A 16,845-nucleotide genomic window follows, 5' to 3' on the forward strand; every position below is an offset into this window, starting at 1 on the left:
GCACAACGGTCTTATTATTATCCCCATTCTTCAGCAAAGGAAACAAGGGCTTACAGAGGTTAAATCATTTGCCCAAGATTGCATAACCAGTAAGTGGCTGAAGTGGGATTTAAATCTATTTCTGTCTGCACCCAGAATCTTCACTGTGTATGTTCTCATCCTCAGGTGGTCCACAGGGGGCCCAGGGCTTGCTGTAGGGTCTTCAGGGATAGGTGTGGGTCCTCACGGAGGTTACTTCCCCTGAGGTCAGTATAGACGGGTGCGTTCTAACCAATCTCTTTCACCTCCTCTCCGGCCCCCACCTCTTCTTTGCTCTCCACAGTTTTAACCTGCTCAGCTTTGCAGAGGGCCTACAGCCGTGGCAGGACACTCTGGTGGGGACTACAGACGCAGCCTGTCACGAGGCTGTGAAGTGGGTGACCAACCTGCATGCTCAGGGGAGCACCTCAGTCTTGCAAGCATTGCTGGCAAGTCCCACCACCAAGCCTGACCCCGTGGCAAAGCAGAAATACCACCGCCCCTATCCTGACATTGCGCCATGCTTTGCAGTTTACAAAGAGCACTTTAGAATTTACTGTTAAATCATTTCATCTTCCCAGCAACCCAGTGAGGATGAGATTCTCGCTGTTCTCACTTTATAGATGAAGACACAGAGGCCCAGAGAGGTTAAGTGACTTGCTTGGGGTTAACCAGCTAGGAAGTGGGCTGAGCTCTTTCTCCTAAACCTCAGCAGCTTCCTGGTCTGTCAAAGGCTGAAAGAGGAGGCTCTCAGTCTTAATGACAAGTCGGTGAGATCCAACCAGACTTGGGGACAGCAGGCCAGTGGTTTCTGAGTCCCAGTTGGCCCCTCTTCTGAGCCAGACAACCTACATGCTCTCTCAGAAAGCTTTCAGTTTTCCTGATGTGGAAGGACTGTACCTCCTGACGGACGGGAAGCCAGACACAAGCTGCAGCCTTATCCTCAGTGAAGTCCAAAGACTCACGGAGAAGAGAGACGTGAAAGTGCACACCGTCTCCCTGAACTGCTTAGACAGGTGGGCGGTCAGGAGCTGTATCCCTTCCCCACGGCCGCGTGGCTGAGGGGCAAGGCTCATCCTCACCTAATCCAGGGACTCACGTTATACGCTGAGCTCTCCTGGGCCCAAGTCCTGTGTGTGAGCAGTTAGGAGGCCCTGGGCAGGCATTGCACCGGAGAGAGCCCCTCGGTGCCCCTGCCCACCCGTCAGCATCCTGACTTTCTCCAGCGTGGAAATGGATTTGCACCGATTCCCACAGTCACACGCTGTGTTCTCCCGTTTCGTCTTTCTTGGGGGCACATTTGTGAATATTTAGGGGGAAAAAGTTTAAAGTAGCTATGGTTATTTTTTTTTTTTTTTTTTTTTTTTGCGGTACGCGTGCCTCTCACTGTTGTGGCCTCTCCCGTTGCGGAGCACAGGCTCCGGACGCACAGGCTCACGGCCATGGCTCACCGGCCCAGCGGCTCCGCGGCATGTGGGATCTTCCCGGACCGGGGCATGAACCCGTGTCCCCTGCATCGGCAGGCGGACTCTCAACCACTGCGCCACCAGGGAAGCCCGCTATGGTTATTTTTATAGAAGAACATGTGTTAGACAGGAGAGATTCAGCTCCTTCAGAACATTCATATTTAATCTCTCTGTCTAAACCATGAGCTCCGTAAAGGTCACACTGTGTCCCTGCCAGGCCAGACACATAGTAGGCACTGGATAGATGTCCAGTTAAGGAATGGGGCCCCGTGCTTTGAGGGTGACCTTCATACGGTGAATCCACTTCACACAGCAGTAGCCACTGCCACCCAAATACCAGCTGGGAGAGTGGCTTGGTGATGCTGACACAGTCTCAGGGGCACAGACCTCGAGGTCCAAGACCCCTTACCCCACTCATGTGACTTCCCCAGGGGCTGGGGGCTCACAGAGACCTCGGTGGCCCTGGCTCCAGCCCTCTGTTCCTCCCCGCAGGACAGCGGTTAACTTCTTGAGAGATCTGGCCTCTCTTACTGGGGGCCGCTATCACTGCCCTGTCGGTGAGGACTCGCTCTTAAAAATGCAGGGCCTGCTGACCAGGGGCTTCATCAACGAAAGGGTAGGTTGTGGAGCTACTGGGTGAGTTCTGTTGAAATAGCTCAACAAAATGTCAACAGGCGTGGCTTTTTCCTCCTGATTGATAAGATCTCTGCTTCTCTTGTAAAACAAAGTATTGACTAAAAAAGGTTGTGTTTCCCTGCTGCTCTCCTTTTAGGCTGCCTCCCCTCGAGGCTGGGAAAGAAGCAGGGTTAGGGGCATTATTTAATAGTAGAACAGTTCACATTCACTGAGCACTGCCTACATGCTACAGGTTTGTTGCATTATGTAAATTACCTCTTTTAAGCCTTCCAACCATTATTATACCCATTTAATAGATGAATGAACAGGCTCAGCCAGGTTTCGGAATACACCTAAAGTCGGAGTAAATGGTAAAGCCAGAGCCCAGACACCCATGCTCCTAAGTTCTGTGCTTTAATTCCTGCATATTTCTGTCTTCCCGCCTTAAATTCATTGAAGCGCAGATATTCAAATGATCTGTTAAAAAATAAATACAGTAAAGTCATAGGTTTTTTTCTTCTTGCGGTACGCGGGCCTCTCACTGTTGTGGCCTCTCCCGTTGCGGAGCACAGGCTCCGGACGCGCAGGCTCAGCGGCCATGGCTCATGGGCTCAGCCGCTCCGCGGCATGTGGGATCTTCCCGGACCGGGGCATGAACCCGTGTCCCCTGCATCGGCAGGTGGACTCTCAACAACTGCGCCACCAGGGAAGCCCAGTCATAGGTTTTATAATGCCTGCAGGATAAGATCTTACAATCTGATAGAAAAATTATGTACATATTCATACCTTCTAGGAATGTGCTGCTGTGAATTACAACATTTCCAGGCCAGCAAATCATCCAGTAAGACAACCAACCAGAATTCCAGATTTTTTTTTTTTTTTGGCGGGGAGGGGAATTCAAGTTTACAGAACATTGCATAATTTTTGAAGTCAATGCTTTGCATGATTTCTTTGAGTAACGTTTTAGGGGCAAATATTACAAATAATACAGAGATCAGAATAAGTAAAAGTAATGAATATTCACCCATATCCTTATTACACAGGAAAACAAACGACGATATTGGGAAGGTTCTCTGTTTCATACCTTTTATCAAATCAGATTCTTTGAATAGTTTCTGGGTGCAGAGTGGAAGCTTTGCCACTACTGCTCCCAGGGAGAAGGAACAGTTTCATCTCTTTCTTAGATTCTCTTGCTAATTGTGAGAACTTGTACTTTTTTTTTTTTTTTTTTTGCGGTACGTGGGCCTGTCACTGTTGTGGCCTCTCCAGTTGCGGAGCACAGGCTCCGGACGCACAGGCTCAGCGGCCATGGCTCATGGGCCCAGCCGCTCCACGGCACGTGGGATCTTCCCGGACCGGGGCATGAACCCGCGTCCCCTGCATCGGCAGGCGGACTCTCAACCACTGCGCCACCAGGGAAGCCCCAGAACTTGTACTTTTAAGGCTAGGCTCTAGAATTTCATTAGCTGACATAAGAAAAAGGCATATCTGTGGAGCTATTTTACTAGAAGAAATAGAGAAGGGGCTGGATAGGTTTTACTGATTAACAGTGAGATAAGGTGTATATACTACTTCTGTTCTACTGGGCAGAGCTGTGCTGACTTCAGTGAAGTCCTTAGACCCTTTTAGTTTCCACCATCCCCTTTCTACACTGACTCTCAGACATCTAACTGCAAAGTGTCCTCTTTGCAGAATGACTGCCTTGACAGGTGGTGAGCTCCCTGTCCCTGGAAACATGCAAGCTGAGGCCCACAAGATTTCCTGCACTGGGAGGAAGGCTGCTTTGAGTTCACTCTAAAACTTTTCTCCTGAGATTTTGGATTTTCAGGTCCCACCCAGTCATTTAATGGATCTAATTTCATACTCATTTCCCCTTTTCAAGGACCCCATGCTGCCACTATTTGAAGGAGATGATTTAAGGAGATTGGCCCAGGAGATCACCAAGGCCAGAAGCTTCCTCTGGCAGGCCCAGTCCTTCAGGTGTGCCCTTCAAGCAGCCCCTCCCACCTGCCTCGTGGCTTCAGCCCACCCAGACCCTGGGCCCCGCTCAGGTCAGTGCCCACTCGGTCATGACACCCTTGCTCCAAGAGCTCCTGCCCTGCTTCTCCCTGCCAGGCCCAGAAATTTGGGCATCGAGGGTCCATCTTTCTCCATCTCCTGTTCACTAGGTCCCAACTCCAGAAGAAAAACATCACAGAACCGAAGGTTGCTACGTTTTAGAAAAGTGTTCTCAGGTAAGGGGAGGGGATGAACTCATCAACTTTTGAGCACCCGTCAAGGACCAGGCAGCATGCTCTATTTTGTGGACAGCAGTGACTATGGGCAAGGATCAGAAACAATGATTCCTCTAAATAGAAAAGCCATCCTACAAAGAACCACTCAGCAAATGTTGGCCCAGAGGGAAAGGTGCCCTAGAAAGCTGTAACCCACAGATCAGCATGATTCCAGGCACCAGGACTCCCTGGAAGCCGAGAGAGGAAAGCTCTCTATCCCTGGGTCCACCCCGATGTTCCCGCATTGTCCCCAACACACCCTGCACTCCAGTCACAAGATTGTCACTTGCTGGAAGTCCTGCACTGAGCCCCCTGCTTGGAACATCCTTCTGCCACCCTCTGCCTGGTGACTGCTTCTCGTCCATGAAGACACAGTGCAAGTGGCATCAACTCCACTGTGAAGATGCCCCTGGGACCCATCAAGAGCTGGGAGATTCCAGTCTTCCCCCCATAGCATCCTGACCACGCATCCCTCTTTATAGAGGTGACACTTAACTACACTTAGCACTCCACATTATGCTTCCTTGCTCCCGTGTCTCTTCTCCTTGACCGTAAGCTCCCTCAGGATGAGGCTGGTGTCCTAACCATCTCTGGGTCCCAAGAATCTGCCACGTGGCAGACACATAGTAAACAGTGAGCATGAAGCTTAGCTGTGAGAGCCCAGCTCTGGAGACCAGCCAGATAAGAGTGTTTCTGCCTCAGTCCTCTTGTTCTGTGCTTCCCCACCACCCTGATCCACAGGTGCGACGCAGACTCACCATCAGCCCCTCTTGGAGGAAGAAGAAACAAGTGAGCCTCACCGCCACCCACCGCCCCTGCTCATCTAAACTGAACTGAAGTCTGCTCTGGAGCCCAGTCCAGAGCGAATGCTCAGCTCAAGCATGTGACAATCGGGCTGGAGCTGCTGGGCCAGCCCTACTGTGTACATATGAAATGACTGTGTCATGTGTTATGTCAGCTGGGGTCATTTCTAAGACAGGAAAAATTGCTTTTATTTAATTAATAGGATCAAAGTTACTTTTAAATGGATGTGATCATTGGTGTGTGTGTGTCTCTGTGTAAATTTTCGGTGTGATAAAACTTTATTAAAAGACTCATATCTAGATATACGAAGAACTCCGAATCAATAAGAAAATGATAAACATCCTATTTTTAAAAATGGACCAAAGGCTCAGACAGGTATAAATGAACAAGAGGTGTATGAAAATACGCGCTCAACAGCCTTACCCATCAGTGAAATGCTAATTAAAACTACAGTGAGAACCACTACACACCCACCAGAGCGGCTAAAAATAAAGACTGGCAATATGAAGATAGGCAGCAGCTGGAACCCTCACGCGTTGCTGGAGTGGAGGGTGGAGCGGTGTAACTTGGTGCATCCACGCTGGAAAACTGTCTGCCAATTTTCACCGAAGTAGAACGTGTGCCTTCTCTCTGCCAGCAATTCCACTCCAAGAGGAATGAGTGCCCACGTTCGACAAAAGACATACACGAGAATGTTTACAGCAACTTTATTCGTAAGAGTCAGAAAATGGAAGCTACTTAAATGCCCATCAATGGTAGAATGGACAAATAAATTGTGATACATCTGTGCGGTGGAATACTACGCATCAATTTAAAAGAATGAACTACAGCTATATTCAACAAGCTGCATCAATTTTATGAGGAATATTGGGCAGAAGAAACCAGACACAAAAGAGCACATACAGTATAATTCCAGTTATATGAGGGTCAAGAATAGGCAAAACTATTGTTGGTGACAGAAGCCAGAAGGGTGATTACCTTGTGTGTTGGGGCCACTACGGGGCTATACCTTGATCTGGCGGTGGTTACACTGGTATATACACAAGTAAAAATTCATCAGATTGTTTAAAAACACAGTTTACTGAGACTTGACAACCCATGGCTTTGGCCAGGCTCTGTACTGGCCCAGGGAGACAGCAGTGACCACAGCCCCTTCCACAGTGGGTCTCAGTCTGGTCACTGTCTTGGACAGCTGCCCTCTGCATCATCTCTATCCACGCCTGTGGTCGCTGCAGTACGTCACTCAGGCTGTCATAACAAAGTACCACAGACTGAGTGGCCAAAATAACACAAGTGTATTGTCTCCAGCTCTGGAGGCTGGAAGTCCGAGATCAAGGTACAGACAGGCCCATGCTCCGTCCGAAGGCACCGGGAAAGGTCTGTTCCAGGCCTCTCTCCTGGCTTCTAGCAGCTCCTTGCTTCTGGCAGCATAACTCCAATCTTCCCATGATGCTCTCCTTGTGCACATGTCTGTGTCCAAATTTCCCCTTTTTATAAGGATGCCAGTCATACCGGATTAGGGCTCTACTCTAGTATGACCTTATCTTTAATTACATCTGCAACGACTCTATTCCCAGCTAAGGTCGCATGCTGAGGTACTGGGGCTTAGGACTTCAACATATGAACTTGGGGGGGGGGCACAATTCAGCTATAACACTTGTGTTGTAAAATACGCTTCTCCTAATTAGATGACACCAGCCAGATGACTCTTGGGCCTGGGGAACAAGAGTTCACCAGCCCTGCTGGTGGGAGAGGAAGAGGCTGGTCTTTGTGAATGGAAGGACAGACCAGAGACGTGGTTTGCAAAGCAGCGAATCACAGGTACTGGGTTTGAATCCCAACCTCCTCTCATATAACGATGATAACAGCTACCGTTGGTTGAGCACCAACTGGGCAGGCATAATACTCAGCATTCTGCATATGGTACCTTGTGAGCCACAAGGCTTGCAACATCACAACTGTAAAGTACACACCAGTTCCTGTTAATGGATGAGGAAACCAAGCCTTGTAGCTGCCCAAGACACGCAACAAGAAAGTGGCAGGGCCGAGATTTAAACCCAGGGCTGACCCCACGGCCTTTTCCCACTACACTCTGAGCCCCTTTTTATCTCTCTGAACCTGCTTCACTGTCTCTAAAATTGGGCTAAAACAGAGTCGTGAGGATTAAGCAAGATACCTTACCACCTGGCACATCGCATGTGCTGGCTGACGTTTTTCTCTTCCCCGCACCCACCTATGTCCACAGAGGAGGTTCATTTAGGTGAAGCCTTTCCAGTAGCCCTCTTCAAACCGAAGTAACCAGCCCTTGGTGCTCTGCAGCTGTGCCCACTGTTGGGCATATGCCTGCCCTCTGCCACTGGCACTTGCAAATGAATTTTCCAGGGATGGTGTGATCCATCTGGGTCCCCAGTGCAAGGGAAAGGACAGCACTGAAGAATCCCCTATTAAATGTGGAATGATGGCATTGGAGAATGGCTAACCCAGAGGTGGGTGGAAGGATGTAAGAAAGGAAGGGTAGATAGATGGGTGGAAGGCGGGACAGAAAGATATGAAATGAACTGGATGGATGGAAGGCTTGATGGATAGATAGGTGGAAAGACAGAATAACGGGTGAATAGATGAATGGATGAATGGATAAAAACATAGTTTAAAATTGGTAGAAGGATGGATGAATAGACAAAGAGATGGATGGAAGAATAGGTGGGATAATGAATAGATGAAAGAGAGGAAGGAGGGAGGGGAGGAGGGCAGGAGGAAAGAAGGCAAGAGGCAGGCTGAACAGATGGGACCACGTGGGAGGGGACATGGATGGGTAGGTGGGTGGAGAAAGAAACACCGTTTCTTGGGGTTCTAGGCCGTCTATGCGGGCAGGACCCGGACCAGCACGCAGGACCTTCGCGCCCTTTCCCCACTAGCATCGTGGCCCATTTCACCCTTCGACCGGCCTCAGTTTCCCCTCTGGGAGAGCGTGCGTGTCCCCGCCTTAGAGACGACGGTTGCGGCGGAGGGGGTAGTGGGTGCAGCCGGGACGCAGGAAACCGGCGCGGGGCGGGCGCGGGGCGGTGCCAGGAGCCCCGGTCGGCCCCGCCCCGAGGAGGGGGGCAGCCCCGTAGCGCCGGGCTCTGCGCGGAGACTGACTGACGCGGGGTTGCAGCCGGGATCGCGTAGCGCCGCGGGAGCCGGGCCGGGTGAGCGCAGCCAGGGCGTGAGGCTAGGGACGCGGGGCGGGGGGCGCACGCGGCAGCAGGGAGGACCCGCCCCCGAGCTGCCAGGCGGCCACTCTCAGCTTGGGGGTCCGCTCCTGCCGCCCCATCGAGGGGAGCGGGCCCGCGCCCGGAGGGATCCCCGACCATCTTCCACAGATTCTGTTCACCCAACCCCGCTTTGGGTCCCCAGCGACCTGGATCCAGGGCCAGCCATTCACTGAGACTCCATCAGAGTTCGCAAATGTTCTCTGAGCCTCAGTTTCCCTCCCCGGATGATGGGAACAGTAGCCCCCGCTGCACAGGACCGCCAGGAGGATTAAATGTGGCAGTGCCGGGGGGGTCAGCCGGGTGCTTGGCCCTAGGCTCCCTCCTGCAGAACAGTCCTGAGTGGTTTCGTTCACTCAGCGGCTGATTACTGACGGCCTGCTTTGTGCCAGGGTGCCACGCACACTACAGTGATCCAAGCCTTCTTGGAGCGCGCATGCCAGTGGTCTGTGAGGCCTCTGCCATCTGTGAGAGTTATGGGGGTTCAGTTGACAGACGTGGATACTGAGGTGCAGTATAAGGACTCCAGTATAAGGATCTTGCCCAAGGGCACACCCAGCAAATGGGACCTGAGGCAGGGTCCCAGCCTTTGTCGCTGGAAGCAGCCCCAGAGGCTAGAAAGACAGTTCTGGGGCCACAAACCCTTCCCCAGGACAGAGTCCCCTGGGCCTGGGTAGAGGAGGGCTCCACTCTGTGGTTGTATTCCCCCCTCCCAGTGGAGGAATTAGACCCATCCCCTGTGACGACTAACATCTGGGGTGTCTCCCCTCCCTGTCACACCCGTGAGTGTCAGTGCCTGTATGGGGCATGACTATATCCCTCACTCAGAACTTCGGAGAGCAGGGCAGTGACAGAGGAGACTAGAAGATGCTGTATAGCTGTCCCGGCCCCTGCCCCGTGACCACAACCAGCAACACCTGTGGGGCTCATTACTCAGTCATTCGGTCACCCAGTCGCACCTGTTCTTTTTTTACAGCCCCTGTGTGCCACGCAGGGCAGAGTTTACCTCTCTCTGTATCCACGGGGCCTGGCGCACGGCAGGCTGACAGTACACAGTCGCTGCTGTCATTAATGATGATAATGGTGATCCGGCCCCTGGGCCAGCCTTGTCCTCAGGTGGAGCAGGAAGTGGGAGGCAGGGGGTGAGACGATGGTAACAGGGACTGACAGCCTGGCTCGCTTTAAGTCTAGAGTGAGGAGGACGAGATCCTCAGTGCTGGCCCCCGAGACCCACAGAGCTGATCCTGAAGCCCGCAGGGGGCTTGGTAGGCCTTGTGGTACCAGCCATCTGCACTGCGGGGGGACCTGGGAGGACCAGAGGCAGCAGTTGCCAGGGCAGAGGCGGTGCAGCACTTGTGCAAGTTTCCAAGGCCCTCTGGTTCCCATGTGGATTCCTCCCTTCTCTCCTTCTCCAGGAAGCCCTCCCCATTTCCCCGTCAGAAAGCAGTCACCTCCCCCCCAGTCAGGTGGGGTTCCCCTTGGCACGATTTGATCTGTCTCCCTCTGGTACCACATGGGAACCGGGATTTTAAGGACCTGTGGAGAAGTCAGGAATTCTTGGTGGAAATCTCAGCCATGCAGCGTGACTTTGGGCCTTGGTCTCCTGAGCTGTGAAACCCACGGCCTGGCTGCTTTGTCTCTGACTCTGAGGAAGGCAGCGGCCACCTTGGAAGTTCTCAAGATTCTGAAAGGGACAGTTTTGGGAACTCAGAGGGTCTCTAATTCCCACCAGGAGGTCTCCTAAGCCCCCAGGGGTCTGATAATCCGCATGAGTTGAGACAACTCTAGAACATACGTTCTTCTGTTTTTTCCCACAGGTGGACAGATCCCGGGTCCACATGGCTCAGTAGAAGATGAAGCCCAACCTGGCAGGCTCCTCCCCAGAGGCCTGCAAGGCTACAGCGCAGGGCGAGCAGAGCTGCCCTGTCTGCCAGGCCTGGGCTGGGGTCTCAAGCCTGGGGTCTGAGGCAGGGCCTGGGCCGGGGCCTGGTGCTGCGTCCAGACCTGGGCTGGGGCCTGGTGCTGGGTCAGGACCTGGACCTGGGCCTGGTACTGTGCCAGGGCCTGGGCCGAGTCCTGGTGCTGCTCCGGGGCCTGGGTTGGGGCCTGGTGTGGTTCTAGAACCTGGATCAAGGCCTGGTGCGGCTTCGGGAGCTGGGCCGGGGACTGGAGCAGTGTCAGGGCCTGGGAAGGAGCCTAGTGCTGTTCTGGGACCCAGACAAGGGCCTGGCGCAGTGTTGGGGCCTGGACCAGGGCCTGGTGCTGCCTCGGGGCCTGGACCGGGGCCTGGACCAGGGCCTGGTGCTCCTTCGGGGCCTGGACCAGGGCCTGGTGCTGCCTCGGGGCCTGGACCAGGGCCTGGTGCTGCTTCGGGGCCTGGACCAGGGCCTGGTGCTGCCTCGGGGCCTGGACCAGGGCCTGGTGCTGCCTCGGGGCCTGGACCAGGGCCTGGTGCTGCCTCGGGGCCTGGACCAGGGCCTGGTGCTCCTTCGGGGCCTGGACCAGGGCCTGGTGCTCCTTCGGGGCCTGGACCAGGGCCTGGTGCTCCTTCGGGGCCTGGACCAGGGCCTGGTGCTCCTTCGGGGCCTGGACCAGGGTCTGGTGCTTCTTCGGGGCCTGGACCAGGGCCTGGTACTGCTTCAGCACCTGGACAAGCTCTGGGGCCTGGGCCAGGAGCTGGGTCAGTACCTGGTTCAGGAGCTGCACCTTTATCTGGGTCAGGGGTAGGGCCCGGGCCCAGACGGGAATCAGGGGCTGGGCAGAAACCCAGTGAGCCAGTGACAGCCCCAGTGCCAGTACTGCAGCAGAAGACTCAGGCCACACCTGTGCAGGCCTCTAAGCAGAAGGTTCTGGTGACTGGAGGAGGAGGCTACCTGGGCTTTAGCCTGGGTTCCAGCCTGGCCAAGAGCGGCACTTCTGTCATCCTGCTCGACCTCCGCAGACCCCAGTGGGTGCTGTGCCCGGGGACCGAGTTCATCCAGGTGCAGTGATGGCGGGGGGCAGGCTGGTGGTGGAGGTCAGGGGATGGTGTCTGATGTGTAACCAGTGCCTGACGTTGAAGAGCACAGTCTTTGGAGTCAGACTGTTTAAGCTCCAACTCCAGCTCCCAGCTGGGCAGCCTTGGCCACAGGGTCCTGCACCTCTGAGCCTCGCGTCTTCATCCACAGAAAGGGGACACTAACAATATCTGCCTCGCAAGGGTCTCGTGGGGAGTTGAGAAGACAGTGCATGTAAAACACTGAGCACAGCCTCTGTGACTTAGCTCCATACATGGGGCCGATGATGATGAAGACGCCCAGTGGGATCATCTAGTAAATCCTGCCCCACAGCCTGTCTGGGCCCTGCAGGTGCTGGGCCCGGGGTGGGGAGAGGGGCCCGGCCTCGGGACCCGGCACAGCTGTTACCTCTGATTGCCTTGGACCCAGACCTCCTACCTCCGTGTATTCCTTCTCTGTTTCAGGCTGATGTCCGCGATGCAGAAGCCCTGCACCGCGCCTTCGAAGGCGTGGACTGTGTGTTCCACATGGCCTCCTGCGGAATGTCTGGTGCCGAGCAGGTGAGCGCCTCCCACGCAAGGCTTAGGCCCCGGCTCTGCCCGCCCCCTTCATGCCCGTGTTCATCAGGCTCCTCACCTACTCCAGGGGGGATTTGGGCTACACCCATGGGACCACATGCCAGCTCTGCCGTGTTCTAGCTGCGTGGCTAGGAGAGTTAACCTCTTTGAGCCTCTGTTTCTTCACCTGTAGAGTGACACTGCTAGTACTTATGTCACGACTTCCCCAGAGAGCAGTATAACAGCATCTATCAAAGCACGCAATACCCTTTGACTCAGAAACTACACTTACTTATGTATTTGTAGCATTGTTTTTAATAACAAAATAGGAAATAACTGAAATGCCCATCCATTGGAGATTATATAAATAAATTGTGATATAGCTAAACGATGAAATTCCAGGCAGCCATTCAAAAGAATGAGGTAACTCGATATGTACTGATAACAGGACAATTTCCAAGGTACGAAAACAGTGTTTGACGCTGTTTTTTTTTTTTAAAAAAAAAGCTATATACTCACACATTGTGTGCGCTGATATTAATGTGTCAATTATCTCTAGAAATACAGAGACTGGTAACAGTCTGGGGAGGGAAAAGGGAGACTTGGCATCAGGATTGGGAGGGAAATTTCCTCTTCATTGCATTCTTGTTTTACTGTTTGAGTTATTTTTAACCTTGTGACTGTATTACCTATTGAAAACAACCACAACAAGAATAAATATAGTTTGAAAATCAATAGGGAACCCACCTGTCATGTGGTTGTAGGGATTAAATGAGATGTAAAGGCTTCGCCCAATCCCTGGCGCACAAGCAGCTCTCACTGCAGCCCAGTTGTTTTTATTTTTCAAAGCCCAGCCCTCTCACTTGGGTAGGGACAGTATTACTTGTCCATCTTACGGATAAGGAAGCTGAGACTTCTAGAGCCAGGAAACAATCCAACACATCTGAGGCTCTTCTCTGTGTCAAGCCCTGTACCATGTCCTCTCATGGGGCTTATTAAATCCTGCTGACCACCCAAGGGGGTCTTCCCTCACTTCATAGATGAGGGAGCTGATGGCCAGAGGGGTGGGTAGAGCCTCCCCTGTGGCCCAGGCATATGGGGACGGAAAAGGGCACTAGAGCCCAGGGCCCCCGCACTGCCCATGGGCCCCTCGGGATCCCTGCCTCTGAGCTGCAGCCCCCCGCCCTGCCACCCAAGCCCAGCCTCATGGCCTCAGCTACAAGGCATGAGACAGCACCCCGACTCTCCCACCTCCATCTTGTCTTTTAGCTGCAAAAAGAGCAGATTGAGTCTATAAATGTTGGAGGCACCAGACTAGTGATTGATGGTAGGCGCTCAGAGCAGAGTGTGACCTGCTGTGTGTTTGTGCTTCTCTCCCCACCCCTGCGCAGGCCCGGCTCTGGGGGACAGGGCAGGGGGACAAAGGTGCGAGCCTCCCCCCGACCCCCGCCCTCCCCAGTAGAGGGCCTGTGGGCAGCACATCCTTCCTGTTCTGCAGGCCTGCCCAGGCCCCGGCATGGGGCTCAGCGTGGCCTCAGTGTGTCTGGGGACGCGGGAAGTGGAGTTTGCACAGAGGGATTAGGGGTTGCGGGCGAGAAAAGTTGCTGGAGCACCAAATTAGAAAACTCACACCTGGGCTCTCTGGGCACGTCCTGCCTTGTCCTGCATTTTTCTCTTTGATTCTAGAGTGTGTTTTCCCTATGTCCCCACTGAGTGAGACTTTCTTCTGACCTGTCCCTGGCAAGGTAGCTAAGGGGCCGCAGCCACACTGAGAAGGAAGAATGAACCAGCCCGGCCCCCAAGGGCCCAGGGAGCGGGGACTTGACCCCTCCCCAAGTTAAGGGAAGGAGGCTCTTCTGTCCCGAGCCAGGATGTGTGCAGGAGGCTGGGTGGAAGATTTGCCCAAGGAGGTCCCCATGGGTTCCTCCTCAACCAGCTCCCTGCTCACATCAACTGTGTGTGTGTGTGTGTGTGTGTGTGTGTGTGTGTGTGTGTTGCCGTGTGACCTGTCACTGTAGTTTGTGTCCACCGGCGGGTTCCAAGGCTTGTCTACACCAGCACCGTCAATGTCGCATTCGGCGGGAAGCCCATAGAACAGGGCGATGAGGACTCTGTGCCATATTTCCCACTGGAGAAGGTACCTGGCTTCCAGGAGAGGTGGGCGGGGCCAATGGACTTGGAACCCACAGTCCAAAGGGTAGGGATGGGTGGAGCCAGGGCCAATTTCACAATTCAGGGTAAGACCCAGGAAGAAAGGGTCCCCAAAACGGCGTGGCGCAAAAGCCTTCTCCTATTTTGTCTGGTCGTGCCAGTAGGAGCTTTGAAATCACATAGACCTGGCCTTGAACCAGCAAAGCCACTTTCTACTGTGGAACCCTGAGCAAACCGCTTCACTTGGAGGCTCCCCTTCTTCGTCTGGGTGTGATAGCACCACCCTATGGGGACGTGGAGACCAGGAAATGAGTTGATGTATGTGAAAATGCCCCGTGAGCGCTAAAGGCCTCCATGTGAAAAATCCATCCACTCACGTCCAGCATTCACATCCCAGAGCAGGCACTGTGGCTCGCAGGAGCCTCCCCGAATCAGGGAGCCCCTGGTCGTTTTTACTGCTCTGAACTCTCCTGTTCCTGTGGCTCCCACCCAGAGGGAGAGGAAGGGGAGTGGGGCTCAGGGCCTGGCCATTTCCCAGTGGGGGTCCCAGAAGTGAACCCCCATGTGGTCTGAAGCAGAGGTACAGCCCTGGGGCCGGGAAGGCTGGGTGGGCCGGGCAGGTGTGGCCAGCAGTGTCTCTGACCCCCGTTCGGTGGCTCTGTGCTTCCTGTTCTCTGATAGCACGTGGACCACTACTCCCGAACCAAAGCCATTGCTGACCAGTTGATCCTCATGGCCAACGGGACGCCTCTCCCAGGTGAGTACTGGGAGTCCCTGCTCACAGCCAACGTGCATGCCCACTGCTCCCTCCCTGAAGCACATGTGCGATTCTAGCTTATAGCTGGTATGTTCCCAGCTTCCTTCCAAAGAACCCTTCCCCAGAGCCTTGGACATTCGTCATCCAACAAATTCTGAGCACCCACACTCCACCAGGGATACAGCCCGGAAAACGTCAGGCCCAATCTCTGCCCTCACATTGTTCATGTTCTGGTGGGGAGACACTTGAGCTAGTCCACGTCTAGCTCTCTTTTCTGCCATATAGGAGAGCATCCAGTTTTGGGGACCCTCTTTATAAGAGTACAAACTTATGAATATGCATGAAATATAGCGCTTTGGAAGGTCTGTGCAAGTGAGGAGCCCTTCAGTAACTCCCAGAAAAATTGGCCTTGGCTGCCTTCCTGGATTGCCTCTTCTTACTGTATTGTGATAGAGAAATAATAGTAGATTAAGGACAGGTGGCAGCATGGCACAGTGGCTAAGCACCCACGTGCTGGCATCAGACTGAAATGAGTTCAAATCCAAGCTCTACCGCCTCTCAGCTATGTGATCTTGGGCAATGCACTTACCCGCTCCCAGCCTCAGATTCCTCACCTATGAAAAAATGGATAGTGGAATTTACCTCAAAGAGCTTGAGTGAGAACAAAATAATGATGGGCACTGTTAAAAAAAAAAAAAAACACTAACATGGACATTTTGTGTTTATTGAGTGCTTACTACATGCCAAGCCCTATTTTACACGCTGATTTTACCTGCAAAAGTCTCAATACATCTTCATAGCGTCCATGTGAGGTAAGAACCTTAGCTACCCCTTGCTTTCCAAACTCAGGAGTCAAATATCAATAGATTCAGATAAATTCCTGCTATCTAAATTATCATTATTTGCTTTCTGAAATTCAGAAACTAAAAAGAAACAGAAAACCTGGTTTCCCTCACTGTCTAAACTCAGGAGCCAAGTGGATTTGGAGAACGAAGGTTGTTTGAAATTATAATCCCCAATTTTACAGGAGAGAAAACTGAGGCTAAGAGGTTAACTGACTTAGCTCAAGGTCACATAGCTCTTAGGTGGCAGAGGTGGGATTTGAAAACCCCTTCTCCCCCTAGGGGAGTCTAAAACCAGAGCCTGGGGCTTAACCATTGTGCTCCACTGTAGCTATGGCTGAGTAAGTCTCTGAGCATGAAATCTTTTCCCTAAAAGCCTCCCCACCCCACCCTCTCACCCTGGGCCTGTCAAGCCTCAACCCCTTATCCCAGTGGGAACATCCATCTGTGTTTCCCAGGAGTCTGACCCTCGGCAGTTGAGTTCTCTTCTCTACCAGGGCCTCCCCTGGCTGGACCGGCAGCCTACAAGCCAGACACCTAATCCTCCGGCTGAGAATTATTTATACAAGCATCCCCAGCTTTCCATGGTCAGGAGAGTCATGGATACCCTGGGCGCAGTCCCTCTGTGACGTGGCCACCCAGTGCCCCACTGGCCAGTGTCAGCTGTAGCCCAACCAACCTCCCCGCACCATGCCCAGGTGACCCAGAGTTTAAAATTAGCTGCAGGCTGTTTACAGAAAAGCTCACCTGATACCTGCCTTGCAGGAGCCCAGCCACGTCACCCTGGGTGATTTCCAGTCCCTACTACCCAAGCTGGTCCCTGAGACTCTGCCTCTAACCTGGCATGGAGCACCCTGGTCCCTGTAGCAGAGTCCTGAGGCATGCAGACCCCAGCTCCGTGTGAATGTGTTGTGTCCTCCTGTCTCTGGGTTCATTAGTGTCCTGGGGCCGCTGGCACAAATTACCACAAACCTGGTGGCTTAAAACAACAGAAATTTCTTCTCTCGCAGTTCCCACAGTTCGCAGTCAGATGTCTGAAATCAAAGTGTCATTTGGGCTGCGATCCCTCCAAAAGTGCGAGGGGAGAATCTTTCCTTGACTCTTGCGGCTTCTGA

General features: G+C 53.3%; 3 protein-coding genes across 5 annotated transcripts in view; all 3 read left to right on the top strand.

The window, feature by feature from the left end:
* Positions 1–1,371, top strand: part of VWA3A (von Willebrand factor A domain containing 3A) — a 48,289-nt gene extending 46,918 nt beyond the window's left edge. Inside the window, exon 31 of the mRNA XM_033425958.2 lies at positions 323–1,371. Coding sequence (XP_033281849.2) covers positions 323–581 — 259 coding nt within the window. The 3' untranslated portion in view covers positions 582–1,371. The remainder of the gene's footprint in view (positions 1–322) is intronic.
* LOC117200901 (von Willebrand factor A domain-containing protein 3A-like) lies at positions 871–6,397 on the top strand. Of its 3 annotated transcripts, none has more exons than XM_049699316.1 (4): positions 910–1,034; positions 3,982–4,150; positions 4,268–4,333; positions 5,114–6,397. In XM_049699316.1, exons 2-4 carry the CDS (start codon positions 3,988–3,990, stop codon positions 5,197–5,199), a joined length of 315 nt encoding a protein of 104 aa, XP_049555273.1. In that variant the 5' UTR covers positions 910–1,034; positions 3,982–3,987; the 3' UTR covers positions 5,200–6,397. The 3 variants fall into 3 exon arrangements, with proteins under 3 accessions (XP_049555274.1, XP_049555273.1, XP_049555272.1); XM_049699315.1 differs by lacking the exon at positions 910–1,034 and adding an exon at positions 2,635–2,940; XM_049699317.1 differs by lacking the exons at positions 3,982–4,150; positions 4,268–4,333; positions 5,114–6,397 and adding an exon at positions 1,977–2,557 and having other exon boundaries at positions 871–1,034.
* Positions 6,398–6,870: 473 nt separating this feature from the next.
* Positions 6,871–16,845, top strand: part of SDR42E2 (short chain dehydrogenase/reductase family 42E, member 2) — a 29,321-nt gene continuing 19,346 nt past the window's right edge. The window contains exons 1-6 of the mRNA XM_049699319.1: positions 6,871–6,997; positions 10,245–11,408; positions 11,888–11,983; positions 13,250–13,307; positions 13,999–14,117; positions 14,813–14,888. Coding sequence (XP_049555276.1) covers positions 10,281–11,408; positions 11,888–11,983; positions 13,250–13,307; positions 13,999–14,117; positions 14,813–14,888 — 1,477 coding nt within the window. The 5' untranslated portion in view covers positions 6,871–6,997; positions 10,245–10,280. The remainder of the gene's footprint in view (positions 6,998–10,244; positions 11,409–11,887; positions 11,984–13,249; positions 13,308–13,998; positions 14,118–14,812; positions 14,889–16,845) is intronic.

The sequence above is a fragment of the Orcinus orca genome, chromosome 16 (genome assembly GCF_937001465.1).
Source record: "Orcinus orca chromosome 16, mOrcOrc1.1, whole genome shotgun sequence".
NCBI lineage: Eukaryota > Metazoa > Chordata > Mammalia > Artiodactyla > Delphinidae > Orcinus > Orcinus orca.